The 15,719-nt window shown below is 28.8% G+C and overlaps 1 protein-coding gene across 2 annotated transcripts in view; it reads left to right on the top strand.

Moving 5' to 3' along the window:
* Window positions 1-241: 241 nt before the first annotated feature.
* Window positions 242-15,719, top strand: part of LOC129959051 (heat shock 70 kDa protein 12A-like) — a 96,370-nt gene continuing 80,892 nt past the window's right edge. Inside the window, exon 1 of one of the 2 annotated variants that reach the window (XM_056071843.1) lies at window positions 242-783. In XM_056071843.1, the coding sequence (XP_055927818.1) occupies window positions 384-783 (400 nt within the window). In that variant the 5' untranslated portion in view covers window positions 242-383. Of the gene's footprint in view, window positions 784-4,707; window positions 4,791-15,719 lie in introns of those variants that run through there. The other variant, XM_056071844.1, reaches the window with a different exon arrangement.

Here is a 15,719-nt window from a genome sequence, read left to right as displayed (position 1 = left end):
TGGTGCGAGACGTCGTGCATTTCTTCTCATCCTCGGCCAGCTGACACCACGTTAGGATGAGCGGCATCTTCTGAGTAACGCCATAATCCTCGTTTCTGTAAGACTGTGTGCGATCATTGTAGTAATTGATTGATTGGAAGGTAGATTATTGCATCGCCACAAGTTTCTGAAATTTTTTATTTGTTTGTTACAAATGAGAATTCGGAGAGTAATTTCTCTGGATTAATTCGTATTTGAAAATATGAAAACTCGTCTATGATTGTGTGAGATTTCATTTGAAAATACAGAGTTTTCGACAAGATCATTTTGTGTTGTAAAATCTGAGTGCAATGTGTTTCCGACCATGGTGCAAAAGACATTTTGTTACAAGAAATCCTATGTAGATGTGTTACATCTGTTTCAAGAACATGTCATCAGAAAGGAACGTCAATGTTAGAGATTCGAATGAGAAGAAAGAAGGTAGAATTGTTCTTCCAACTGTCGCTAAAAGTTTTACAAACGACGAAATTATGTCTTCAGAGTATAGATCCAGAAGTTTTGGAGAATCAAGCAGGAATAAATCCTCGACTTTACCTTTCAGTAATCAAATTTGTGACAACGTTGGAAGCGTAGATCATTTCCAAGCAATTCGATCAAATCTGGATATTTGTAGGTCTTCCAAGATTCTTGATAGCTGTGTAATTTCAAATGATTCACAACCTTTAGAGAAAAGCAGAGAAATTAAAGTCTTCCCGGGTTCATCATCAGAGTTGAACAAGCTAACATCAAGTGCAACAATCACAGGTGAGTTTTTCCATTACTAACGGATATATAAAAAAGAAATTGATTTCTTCCTCTCTTTTCCTCTCTCATGACCTGTTTTCATCCCATTCCGCTATTCGATCAAGCACAACATCGTAAGCAGAATCCCAACATAGAAACGTGAGTGAGTTTTTGAAAACGGATTCTCTTTTCTTACTGCTAAGAAATAATTCATTTTAACATAGCATTTAAAAATTGCTTTAAAAACGTATGTCTATTGATTGGTTTGTGATTGTATGGGCTATTATCACACATTATCGATAATCAAATACGTGCAAATTTTCTTTTTATTGATTGTTTAAAATGAGAAAACAACGACCTTCGAATTCAAAAATTAACAAAAATAAGTTTTTCAGAAAATTGATTCTGCATTCCTCAGTGACTTTTACATTGATGTAATTTCATCTCTTGTTTGGCCCAGCAAAATCAACTCTTATACCAGAAAAATTAAAAGAATCCAATCCGCAGTGACATTTTAAGAATTATATAAGATTTTATTTGCTCTACAATATTCATTAAACTTTTCTATTGTTATATCTTTAAAAGTCCATGAGTTTATAGACTTTGTATAATTTTCATTAACTTCGATTTGATTCAAAATAATTACACGTTTATGAACCCTTGAAATCAATTTAACTTTTAAAATCGTTTGACAGCATGTTCGAGGAAAATAACTATTGCAACAAATTGTTAATTTGAATAAATAAATGAAAATGCTTGCAAACTGTTTGAAAACATCTATATATTATTATTTATATTTTTCATATTAGCAGAATTTGAAAATTTCGTTACATTACTTTTAATGCAAATGGAAAGAGATCAGTAACTAAGAAAATCCTTTTAGCTTAGGAAGTTTGTTATGCTAACTATGTCTGCATCAATTATTTAATCACATAGATAACAGAAAAGGATAATTGTTAAAAAAAAATTCAGAAAAAAATTAATTTCTTATTTGCTTCAAACAGTCTTAAAAGCTTCAAAATTAATATCTAAAAACGAAAATTAATTTTATTTTAACTTTATTCGACTTACAAACTTTTAATTCATTGCTTGCTTTTTGTCCTTTGAATTGATTGATTTTACTTAGTGAAATATATATATATATATATATATATATATATATATATATATATATATATATATATATATATATAATTGTTATTATTAAATTATTTATAAGCATGTGAATGAGAACACAAAATCTTCCATATAAATGCAGTCTTAGAAAAATTACTGAAATGTGGTTAACCCTCCCATTCGAAAGAATAATTTTTTTTTTTACTGAACTTGAATAAAGTATTTAATCCTGCCTGTTATATGAGAAATGTCGATTATTTTTAAGCAGAAAAGGGAAAATGCAATAATACAGTCGACTTTCCTTCATTTAATAAAAAAAAAATTAACAGATATATCCTCGAAAAGAGCAAATATTTTTATACAAGAGAAATTTTCCTTTTATCATTACAAATGAAAATTTTACAAAAAAAAAAAAAAATTATAGACTAATTCATAAAATATCTGGTGATCAAAAAGATAAGTTTCGTAATAGGGTACTAGCTAGGGGAATTAAAAAACTGTCCAGAATCACTATTTCAGTCTTCAGAATTTACAATTAATAAATTCATACAACACATTTATCTTAATAGAAATCTTCTTTAGAAAACGAGCAGCAATATAAACGTCAACATCAAAGAGTCATAGTCCATCATATGAAAACGTGTTATCAAATAATTATATCCCAATTATTTTCACGCTTTAGCAAATTCTTTATACCTCATTTGTAACTATTATCAAGCATGAAATACATGCGTAAAGGAATAATATGAAAATTATTGAGGTATAGGAGGGAAATCGTACTCATGAAATAAAATTTGTTATAGAAGTGTAAAAACAAAAAAGAAAAGTTTATCAACTTCTTTTTTTGCCTAAGATAAAGAATATGAAAAATGTTGAGATTGTATTTATTTCAATTGGTGAAAAACATTTCTTTTAAATTCTATTTTATACATAGTCGGTGCTAATTCTTAATCCAAAGCAATATCAACAACAGAAACGTAATTTGAAATTTATTCATTCATTCATTGGTTAATCAGATTTGGTCTAAACGCAGCCCAAAATATAGCTGAAACACTTTTGTTAGATTTTTGTGCATATTATTTTTCTAAATATTATTTTAATGCCATTGGAAGTTCCTTATAGCGTCTATAAATAACGAAGTACTTGCTGATCTAATCAAAAAAAAATATATAAATTGAAGTTTTCGTCTTTTTCTCTAAAAATCTGAAATAAACGAAACACTGACAAACTGAAAGGAAAATTGAAATACTATTCCATTAAAAAAACATTCATAAAAAATGCATCAACATAGCCCCCGCATAGATATTTTTGGTATACGGTGGATATTTTGCTGAATTATATATATATAGCACTTGTATGAAAGCCGAAAAGTTGGTAAAAATATTTCATAGCACAGAAGTGAGAACGAAGGGCATTTTAGTGTATTATCGATAGTTACCTTAAATAAATTCTTAACGTGTTATGTGGATGATTTTGATTTGTGCGTTGTACTGTTCGTAATACCTAAATACCTTGAGAAGCAATAAAGCCTTTAGTGCAGTCCATCTTGTATAGAAAGCAAAGTATTATCTTTAGAAATGTTATATATATATATATATATATATATATATATATATATATATATATATATATATATTATTATTATTATTATTATTATTATATAAGCGGAATGAAGTCTGAGGCAATTTTTTCAAGTAATCACTGATAAGAAAAAGTAATCTTGCTCTTTGTGATTTCTCCCTTACTTGGATAAACACTCTTAACGAAATTTTTCTGCATTTTTTAGACGCAAATGCTTATTGTTGATCCTTCTAAAACTTAACGCACATCCCTTGTAGTGCCCTTCATATTATGCATAACTGTCTATCTGATTATTGTAAGATCTTCGAAGTTTTTTATCGATGTTTGATGAGGTGGTTAAAAGTCAGCTCTCTCAAAATATTGCATAAGTGTTGAATTTGTAATCAGAAAAGATATTTTCTTCAAACGAACAAAATTTTGATAGAGCCAAGAGAATCAAGCAAAAATAAAGGTGAAATTCAGAATTATTTTATTCTTTGAGAAATATTTTAATATTTCATGATTAATTTACACAGGGCCATATACATATACAAGTGCTTATGCAATGTAAAATATGTAAAGAACTTTCAGAGTTTTGACTTTTTTACTTCGCATATTTTAAAAGAATTTGATCTAAAAAATGTTTAATTCAAAGCTAAAAATTGTACACAAGAATTTCCGTCTCCATAATAAAAAAGCTGAGGAAATTGACAAGGCATTTTTACACAAGGAAATTGGAAAGGCATTAAAATGCGGATAGAATCTGGAAATTTTAAAATCAAATATTTCGCAATTGTTTTGGAAAATAATCCCATTTTATATTACATGTTAAATCTATCTATAAACGCTGGAATTACCGTATATGGGTTAAAATAATTAGCTATATATTATCTAAGAATCCTTTCATTGACATGTTTATGCAGAAAAGAAAAGACACCTTCAATCAACTTTTTGAAGATGAGGTCCGATTTAGTTTTGACGAAATCCCAAAGCTTCATCTTATGATTCGGTCGCCATTGCACCAGCTTATGGAACACGCAAACTAGATCAAGTTAAAAGAACAGGCGAGCTAACCTGTAGTTGGAATAATCTGGTAGTAAGAATCCGGTATTTTGCGAGCTGGGTGAGTGGGCGGAACACTTTCCGCGCGCTGCTTCCATTTCTCTATCACGAACACTAAGATCGCCTGGAGACGGCGAGCAATGTCATGCTTTGTTTCCAGTCGCTCTGCACACAAATTGGATTTGGATAATCGGAAGCAATAGCGTATTCAGAGAGAGTGCGCCGACAATCAGGAGTGCGAGAGTTTGCCTTCAGCCAAGAGGCGGTGACTGATCACGGAAGACAATCGAGTAAGTGGTGAAATACTTTTCTTCGGCATCTAGATTGTAATCCAATGATATTTGCTCACGTGAAGACTATTTTTGCCTTCTGTTTGAAGACTTTTTATATCTAGAGAGTTGTTAAATCTCGAGAAAAAAGTGACACATCCTTTTACTTTTTTAAAAGCAAAAGGCGCATTTTATGATTTTTATATAATTTCTCTTGATATAATTTAAAAAAAGCGTGAGCACGATGAAAAATATAGTCAGCTGTGTGATTGAAAAAAGGTGTGGTCATGAAAGATAATCAAGTATTTGGTAAAGATGTTTTCACTTAATATGCATTGAAAAATTTATTAATATTTAGTACAATAAGTACAATTAAATCACGAAAAAACTTTGAAGATGTGTTGTTTGCTTTTCGAAAGACTAAATCATTATTTAACGAAGTTAAAAATGTTTTCCTCTAATTAATAGCAAAAGCTAAAGTAGTTGTTGAACAAGACTCGCTCTCCGAAATAAATAAAAAAAGGAATGAAAAATACGGCTGTTAAATAGATAATTCATATAACATGGCAATTCAGAACAAAAAGGCGGTTTCTTTTCAATCGCAAATAAATAAATAACCAAACAATTCGTAATTTAAACGAATTGTGTTAAGACCAAGATTTATTATTTCTAGCCAAGCACTTTATAACTTGAATCATCAAAGTTTTTCAGGTATGATTAGAGTAATGGTGGCCTGATGGTAAAGAAAACCTAAATAAATTCGAATGCTATGTCGGAAGATCATAGAAGCTAAATTTGCTTCCAACTGAAATCAGTTTTAGATCTGACAAATTCTGCTTTTACTTTCAAAACTGCTCAAAAGTACCCAGTATTCTCAAAATGGTATGGTGTGAAAGTTTGTAAAATGGAGTACCAGCTCCTGTCGACAGTGTCAAGTGATTATGTTTTAAAATTATGAAACTTGTCCCAAAACACTAGTAATTAAACTAAACCCAAATATGAATAAAATTAGATTCCAGAAGAATGAAATTTTATAAATATTGGGCTAATTTATAGCTTGGAAATATCAAATATAATGCAAGAATATTGATATTGGAAAGATGTACTGATATTTGAGCACATCTTTCCGATTTCAACATTCTAATTAGTAAGTGCTCAATTAGTAAATTTTAATTACTAAATTGATGAATGGTTCGTAACTTACCATTTTGAGAATTTTTAGATACATTGCGAAAGAAAAGCCTCAGGCTTGAATACATTAGTAATAAAATTTTTCCAATTCCATTTGAAATCATTCGTATAAACGTAAACTTAAATTATTTTTGTCCAAAATTATCTCTCAAAGCTATGTAACTAATCTAAGTAAGCATTGGAGAATTAAAAATGTCGCATCTAAGTTTACAGTAACTTTCAAAAAATGAAGTTTTTTCCCGAAGAAAAAAAATCGGAACAAACAAAATACAGTTTTGTTTGATCAAGTCATATATTTGAAAGGTAAATATTAAATATGTTTCTCGAGGTAAATATTAAATATGTATTATTCTGCATAATGATGAATCTGAGAATGTCAGTAAATATGTTTCATACCATGCAATTTTTTTAAATTTCAATTTAAGGCCATGCAACTTACGTATGGACTCTAAATCTTCATAAAATAATTGTATGTTCTATTACATAGCACTCATTTTAATGAATGATATGTACTTTTGCAAATGAAGGTATAAAAACATTTCTACTTTAATCATTACAAAAGTTTTTAATATAAAATGTCACCTTTTTTAAAAAACAAAAAGCTCGGAAAGATAGTTGAAGTCTGTAAATTTAGATCCATTTATCAAGAGTTTAAAAATCAATCAAGAGTTTAGATCCATTTAAAACTAAATTTTAAAAATCATAAAAAAAAGTGTGTGTCATGTGTCATTCTAATAAAAAAATTTGAAAAAAAAAATTTATTATAAATATAATAACGGAAATTTGTTTTATATATGAATAGAATACTTTTGCTCTTTTGTGAAAAAAATATGAATACATCCTAATTAAGATTTTGCATTTTTAAATCGTGTGATTTTAAAATATCTTTAATAGGCAATTTAATTTTTTCTATCCATTTATGTTATCGGTTGTATCCCTTTTAAAATTCTTCTCGCCTACAGCACTAGAACTTTCTAAAACGATGTCAGGAAACAGATCACTGCTCTATCTTAAGCTATTTTAAAGATTTGTTTGACAAATCGCAACTGCTTCATGAGTCCTCTCAAATACAACTGCATTCGTTCAACGGATTCCCAAGTGGAAAATATCTTGGTTACGTTGATCTCCAAATGAGCATTAGCATCAAACATATGGAATTTTAAGGAAAATGACGAATCACTTCCTGCTACTAAAGAGGAATACATACTAATGGGGGTACTTGTAAATGGGTGCTGACTTAGAAAGAAATATATTATGTATAAACGATAGCAGTAAATATTAAATCTAACGAAGATGATTGCTGGTGAAAGCAATCAAATAGTAATTATCAATCAAAATCTTTTAGGAGTACAGGAATAGTCCTTCCAGAGAGTCCATTATTTGCCGTGCAGCTACATTATCTGTTGGTATAATATAAGTTTCAGGAATGCATTATTTCTGAAGAATATAAGTTATAACATGTAGTTTGCAACATCAGTCATTGCTCTGATCCGCAAAGCATACGGAGAAAACTAGTTTTATAAATAATGATCCTAAAATCTTAGGGCAAACTTCAAGGGCAGATCAGACATATAGAAACAAGTCCTTTTTACAGTAGAAAGTGGGGTTGCAAACCCAAAAGAAAGCTGCAACAAGAGATTCTTTTCTAGTGAATGAAGCAAAAAAAGTAGATACGTTAGAAAAACTGTACGTTTTATTGCAAAAATTTCTTGTTTTGTTAACCTGAACTACTCTTCAATTCTGTCCCGTGATTTCAGAATGACAGCGCAAATAAATTGTAAATTTCTTCCAACTGATTTTTAAAAAAAGAGTAACAAACTCATAAAAAGCGGCAAAAAAACCCACAAGATTTAGAAAATTCAGAATTATAATATTTTGTAAAATCTTTGATGTTTCCGTTTTATTTAGTAATCAAGGAAAATCTGTTTTGAACGAAAGCTTCTTTTTTTTTCATTGTTAAAATTTAGTAACGAGACGCTAATAATCTTTTAGATTCTATGATAGTTTGAAAGTATTTTAGGATAATATTTGCTCCAAAAGCAGAAATTTATGTATGCATTGCCTGAGTATCAGTAGATTTTGAAATCATATGTTCAACTCACATATTTATAAGAGATCTCAATTTTATTTTTATTTCTTGACTTATCACCATTTCATAGTATAATTTCAGAGGTCAGAAATTTAATCAATACGAAAACGACATCAAGCTAGAGAAAGAGAAACTAGTTTAATTTTTGTTCCAATCAACTTCAATATTCATAACTGTATATACAAAAATGAAATTTTTTTGACAAAAATATTTGACGAATTTATGGTTTGTTTGTTTGTTTTATTTTCATATGATAATGTAAAAAATCATTATTGTTTTCTCTTTACTTTTATTTTTATAACAGATTAATTGGATATCATTCTGTCACAATTAATTTCTCGAACACACAAAATCAAATTAATATTTCTTTGCTGTCTCAGAATAAATTTCGCTTTACTCTGTTTTAATGCCACTTCTGCAACAAAAAGCAAAAATAACATATTATTATCATAAGTTGAAGTGCAATCACCTCCTTGATTGCAGGTATGTTTCCTTTTCCTTTCTTTGAGTGTCAAAATATGCTTACAGAAATAGAAGAGAATAGTGCGAAATCAGAGTATAAATAAACACACACATGTTACGTATACATACATGTATATGTATACACACCAATGGGATCTTTTTTCTGAGAAAAAAATATTTGCGAATTTAGAGTCAACAAATAGGCCTCATTTAATCACAGAATGGGATTTTTTTAAGATTGCATAAAATTAAATCTTTCAAGAAAACAAATAATTTATAAGTAATTTATGGAGCTCAGTATAAATCTAAACAGTAAAATGTAAGTTAATGGTAAATCTTATACCAAAAAAAATTTACATTAACATTTTTTATTTTAATAATACAATTAATATTTGTTTTGAAGAAAAGCAGTTTAATTTAATATGAGAAAAATATTTGCAAAAGCAATAGAAAAATTGATTTAATAATTTTTATTAATATTTATTTTATCCTCCCAAACATATGTTTATCTTTTCATATTTAAATATAATATCAGAAGTGCAAATCACAATACATTTTTATTAAATATGTAAAATCTTGACGTGTGGCAATCATTCACCTTATAGAATTGTATTAATATTTATATAACTCAAATTCGATTTTGACAAATTTATAATGTCTTAATATAAAAGTGCATCTTTTTTCCATCAAAAATATTTTTAATTAAAAGATAGAGAAAATATAAAATTGGAATAAAATAAACAAAAATTGTGAATTAATAAAGGCTGAAACTTCATTTCAATTCATAAAATACTCTAAATTTTCCCTTTCCTTAGTTAGTAATACTTGAAAATATTTTGATATATTTTTACAAATAATATTTGATATATTTTTATATTTGATATTTTTACAGAACCAGCTAAAGCAAATAAATCATGCGCACTTCTTTGAAACCCTCAAAAATATTAGCTGAAATATGTTTTCTTTGAAGGAATATTTAGAGTTACACATTTAAAAACAAATATATTAGCTGAATTCTAACAATATTCCATTTCTAGACTCTTAACTACTGAATTATTTATAAGGGCAGGAGCATTTACATCACTTCTCTATATAAAACAAAGCTTATTGACATAAAATGGATCGATATTATTCTCAAGGAACTATTACCTTTTTTCTAAGCTCTTGTAAACTGTCTTTCTTAATGGAAATATGATAGAACATATTTTAATTTAAATGAACGCTTGGTTGAACCTTAACAAAAGAACTATACTCTCATCTATTTGCAAGATAAATCTCAGCGTTTCAAATTTGATTAAATAAATGCAAATTAAAATTCTATACAGAAAATTTGTTTGCAGATAGGCATATTATTTACATTTAATAGGTCCCAGTGGCAAACCCTCTGCTTTGGGTTGTGGCGTTAAGACTCGATTCTACTAAATGTACTTGAAACCTGTCGAGATGAAATGCCCGCCCGTTGGCCTGAGTGGGTCTTCAAAGAAAATGATTGATGCAGGTGTCATCCCCGCTTTCTGGAAAAGGCGTCCAGTCCAATTATATTTCGACATGGCAAAACAAAAGCAATTTTATTAATTGAAGGTTTTATGTTGGCTGTTCAAGATAGGCTCAAAATTTGCAACCGGATATATTGCCGGATAAGATGGTTTTAAGCAACCGTTTATCGCGTTTTAATAAAACGCTATAAAAAGGCATATAAAATTTGGTATTAAAAAGGCATATAAAATAAATGATCGAATGCTATGATAATTTAATTAGGTTAGTAAGAAGTTTTAAAATGTAAAATTAGAATTTTTTTTTTTTTTTAAATTTGAGTGAAATTTTTAGGATTCTACTTAAGTGCGTGTTAATATACGAAAATAAATGGTAAACATTTCTGATAGATTATTATTTTTTGAAAAATTCAACTTCAATGAAAAAAACAGCTCCGTATAAATTGCCTATAAGTACTTCTATATCTATAAGAATTCGCAGACAGAAAAATAATACTGTTTTAAAAGTGTTACTCTAAGATTTTAGACTGTATTTTAACAGCCGATTATCAGAGAAAAGTGGTGAAAATTGAATCTGAAATAAATATTTTGTCTTTATTATTGAACCTGAAAGCATTTCATGATCACCGTTACTCTCTAGAACATCACTATTAAATTTTTCTCAAAAGCGAACCACTAAAAAAAAAAATTTAATTTTAATTTTTACCGATTTTTTTTAAAAAAAGGTTAATCATTTTATTACAGTTCTAAATAGAAAAAACAACGGTTTTAGAGACAGGTTGTTTTTCAAATCGCAAATTTTACTTAATACAAAAGTACTTGTAGGTATTTTTCGATGACTCTGTTTTTTTTTTTTTTTTCAACAAAGTATAATTTAAAAAATAATAATGCCTATGTCAGCATGAACGTTTCACCAGCCATTTCTTTCTATGTAACACGAAACTTAATTGAAATTTCAAAAGTGTTGTTTTTAATTTAAAAAACAAGAATGAAAAATATTTTTCTAAATTTGCATTTTTTTTTTTAAATTTACTTCTGACCTAATTAAGCTAAGATAGCTGACATAACTTTCAATACTCATTTTACAGGTCTTTTAATACCTACAGCTTTTTGGTGTAAAATTTTCTTCTAAGATAACTAATTTTGTTGTTGTTATATTTAAACGTGAAAAACTGATATTTCAATTTCTACCCCTTTTTACTCCTCATACGGTAGTACTTCTGGATGCAAACTTAGACGCCTAGTTTAGACAGCCAACTCACTAATTTAAGCCAATAAAATTGATATTATGTATTTATTCATATTTTGATACATTTCATGAAAATTCGACTGGACTAATCGGCATAGTTGAAATACTTGCAACCAACCATTTGAACGCCCAATACCTATAAGTATGTAATTTTAAAAAATACCAAAAACATTTAATGCCCCAATTTCTTTTTTAATTTTTCCTCTCAAATTTATAGGGTTTTTATTTAAACATGAGTAACCGATGTTTCAAATTCCAGCTCTTTTTCTCCTTATCTAGCAATATATCCAGATGCAAATTTAGAAGTCTGGTTTAGATGTCCAGCCAAACAACTTAAGCAAATAAAATTGATGTTATGTATTTTTTTCATGTGTTGATACTCTTCGCGATAACTCTCACTTCATAAAATTACTCGATCAGTTTCAAAGTAGTCTTTATATAGCAAAAAAAAAATTTAAAAGTTGAGCGAATTTACCTAGTTTTATCAGTTCCTGATCAAATATGCAGTTTTATATGAGCACTGTGTGGTAAGTAATCCTTTTATCAGATATCAAGAAAAACATTCTGTTGTGCATTTGAGATGATTGTATACATTTTTATGAAATGCCGTAATTATTTGTTTTTATTTAACAATTGTTTCAATATTCCATATTAGAAGTTTCATCAAAATGTTTTACAAAGTTTAAAATTCTATTTGTGTCTTAAAAGTGCAATGCACCGGAAAGACTACACATTTTTTTAGCACTCCTTAACTCTTTGAAATAATTCTTGAGTTTGCCTTAAATTAAAATATACTTCCAAAGAAATTTAACTTAATCTATTGTACTCAGAAGGAATAAAAATGAATATGATTGAGGCAAAATTTCTGGATACTTTGCTTAAATTTGTAACCTCTTGGAATAAAATTTACATTACAGCCGATGCAATTTTATTTATTAGGTTGTTTTCAAAAATTTTTAAAGAAGGTTTTCATATAATACATTTACTATATGTTTCAAGCGCATTTTTGTGTGCAGGTAAACAAATATTAGCAATTTCAAATGACTTTTTTTTTGTTTTTCTAATATGAAATGGAATTTTTAAAGCATTCTAGTTTACATACAGCCACCTGTTAATCTATACATTTATTATATGTTTCAAGCGCATTTTTGTGTGCAGGCAAACAAATATTAGCAATTTCAAATGACTTTTTTTTTGTTTTTCTAATATGAAAGGAAATTTTTAAAGCATTCTAGTTTACATACAACCATCTGTTAATCTATACATTTATTATATGTTTCCAGCGCATTTTTGTGCAGGCAAACAAACATTAGCAATTTCAAATGACTTTTTTTTGTTTTTCTAATATGAAAGGAAATTTTTAAAGCATTCTAGTTTACATACAGCCACCTGTTAATCTATACATTTATTATATGTTTCAAGCGCATTTTTGTGTGCAGGCAAACAAATATTAGCAATTTCAAATGACTTTTTTTTTTTGTTTTTCTAATATGAAAGGAAATTTTTAAAGCATTCTAGTTTACATACAGCCACCTGTTAATCTATACATTTATTATATGTTTCAAGCGCATTTTTGTGCAGGCAAACAAATATTAGCAATTTCAAATGACTTTTTTTTTGTTTTTCTAATATGAAAGGAAATTTTTAAAGCATTCTAGTTTACATACAGCCACCTGTTAATCTATACATTTATTATATGTTTCAAGCGCATTTTTGTGCAGGCAAACAAATATTAGCAATTTCAAATGACTTTTTTTTTTGTTTTTCTAATATGAAAGGAAATTTTTAAAGCATTCTAATTTACATACAGCCACCTGTTAATCTATACATTTATTATATGTTTCAAGCGCATTTTTGTGCAGGCAAACAAATATTAGCAATTTCAAATGACTTTTTTTTTGTTTTTCTAATATGAAAGGAAATTTTTAAAGCATTCTAGTTTACATACAACCATCTGTTAATCTATACATTTATTATATGTTTCAAGCGCATTTTTGTGCAGGCAAACAAATATTAGCAATTTCAAATGACTTTTTTTTGTTTTTCTAATATGAAAGGAAATTTTTAAAGCATTCTAGTTTACATACAGCCACCTGTTAATCTATACATTCATTATATGTTTCAAGCGCATTTTTGTGCAGGCAAACAAATATTAGCAATTTCAAATGACTTTTTTTTTGTTTTTCTAATATGAAAGGAAATTTTTAAAGCATTCTAGTTTACATACAGCCACCTGTTAATCTATACATTTATTATATGTTTCAAGCGCATTTTTGTGCAGGCAAACAAATATTAGCAATTTCAAATGACTTTTTTTTTGTTTTTCTAATATGAAAGGAAATTTTTAAAGCATTCTAGTTTACATACAACCATCTGTTAATCTATACAGGATTTAATGCCAAAGTATTGATTGATGTGTAGATTTCGTTTCTTTAACTGAAGCATTCCCGTAGACACAGACAAAAAATCAATTGCTGATTCATTCAAAATCTTCATAAAAAGAAAAAAAATACCGATAGTTCAGTTAGAAGATCGGATTTCGAAAAAATACCGATAGTTCAGTTAGAAGATCGGATTTCGAAATCAGGCATCCTTAACCTGAATTGTTAATGAATCCGAAAATCGTGTGTTTTCCCCTAGTAGAAAAATTAAGAATCATTTCAATTGAAAAATCACATCAGACTATCACATAATAATAAAAATAATAAAACGCTCGAATGAGAACTTAAACCCAGCTGACTTTTGATCGTTTCACATGTCTATGAAAGCATCCGTTTGGGAACGTTCCCAGCATCTTCAATGAAGGTAAAAAGCCCTTGCACACTTGCCTAACCTTGTACTCCTTTCACATTTTTTATATCTCAATAAGCGATCCTTAATGTGTGTTAAATTCGCTTAGCTTCCACTTAAATGTTAGTTTCCATTTCCAAACAATGTTTTATGTGAAACGGGGGTACATTTTTTACGCCGTTCGATTGGAAGTATGATTTATTTCTTTTTGGATCCATCATGTGAATGAGTGCAACAACAACAGGTGAGAGGCTGATTTTAATAGCTTGATTTCTAATCTTATTTTAGCATCATATACTGATTAATTCAATAGAAATTTGGATGATTCTGTTCATTTTGATGACAATACTCAAAGAAACATACCATACTGGACAAGTAATCATTCATAACACATTGCATCAATAATTGCAATGAACTTTAACAAAATATAAAAAATAAAAGGTATAACTTTATGGTAGTGGCACATCGAAGCTATAAATCGCATGTTTTCTTTCAAAACACATATTAGAGATTAAAATGTATTGAAAACATTTTACAAAAAAACTCTTTTAAGAGCATTGCTTTTTTTTTTTTTTTTTGCAAAAACACTTAAAAAATATTATATATTAAAAACAACTTTAAAAAAATTATTTTAGAATAAATACACTTTAGTTTCAAGCAAACCACTGAGAAACAGTTTTATGGTATTTTTAATAAAGGTGTTGCAAAATTTTACTGATTTTTTTTAAAAAATTACTGATTTGGATTCAATTTTATACAAGAAGATTTTTAATTAAAATAATGTAATAATTAGTAATGTTTCTAATAAAACAAACTTAGGTACTTCGCTCTCTTGGGAATCTCCATTCATAAATATTTGAATTTCATACTCATTTGTATGTTTCGTTTTGTGCCTATTTTATTGAACTCACGCAAATACAGTATGCGCCAAAATATACTGTACTGAAACTCGCGCATCTCGAACACGTGGTTGTGTTTGTCGACGAGGCATAACTCCAGCTACACGGGGTCGCAGTAGTGAAAAGGAAGTTGTGTTGTGCGTTTGTCGTTGGAAATGGGTCTCCCTACGGAGTAAAAAGTATTTGTAGTTGAGTATTATTTCCGCGCATACAGAAGTGGTCTAGAAGGTGGACTGAGTTTGAAAAAGGTGACTGAACAATTCCAAGAGAAGTTTAATAAGACGGCACCATAAGTTTAATAAGATAAGAAGTTTAGTGATCGAGCCATTTCTTCAGGATTTGAGAAAGTTCTGTCGTGCATGGAGCATCCAAATGAATAGACAGTGGTATCAGAAAGACGGGGCGACCAGCCATACCGCTTAACAATCTCTAGCCATGCAACAAGAAAACTTTCCAGGACGAATCATTTCACATGGTACTCACTTCCCATACCCGTCCCATTCCCCCGATCTTACACCACCTGATGTCTATTTATGTGGAATGTTAAAGGAGAGTGTATTCAACTGTAAAGATCCACCAAGAACTGTGAGTGCATTACATGAAAAAAATCCTCTCTTTTTGCAAAAATCTGCAGCAACCTTTGTTTCAGGATATGTTTGAGAATCTGTCTGAATGATATGAACACTGTCTGCAGAGAGGCGGTGCACACTTTGAACATTTACATTGCGCACACTGTGGTAAATCAACCCGCTAATAGTGTGTATTTATGTATGTTAA

This window comes from Argiope bruennichi, chromosome X1, assembly GCF_947563725.1.
Source record: "Argiope bruennichi chromosome X1, qqArgBrue1.1, whole genome shotgun sequence".
In the NCBI taxonomy this organism is placed as follows: Eukaryota; Metazoa; Arthropoda; class Arachnida; order Araneae; family Araneidae; genus Argiope; species Argiope bruennichi.
This window is presented reverse-complemented; position numbering and strand designations above follow the sequence as displayed.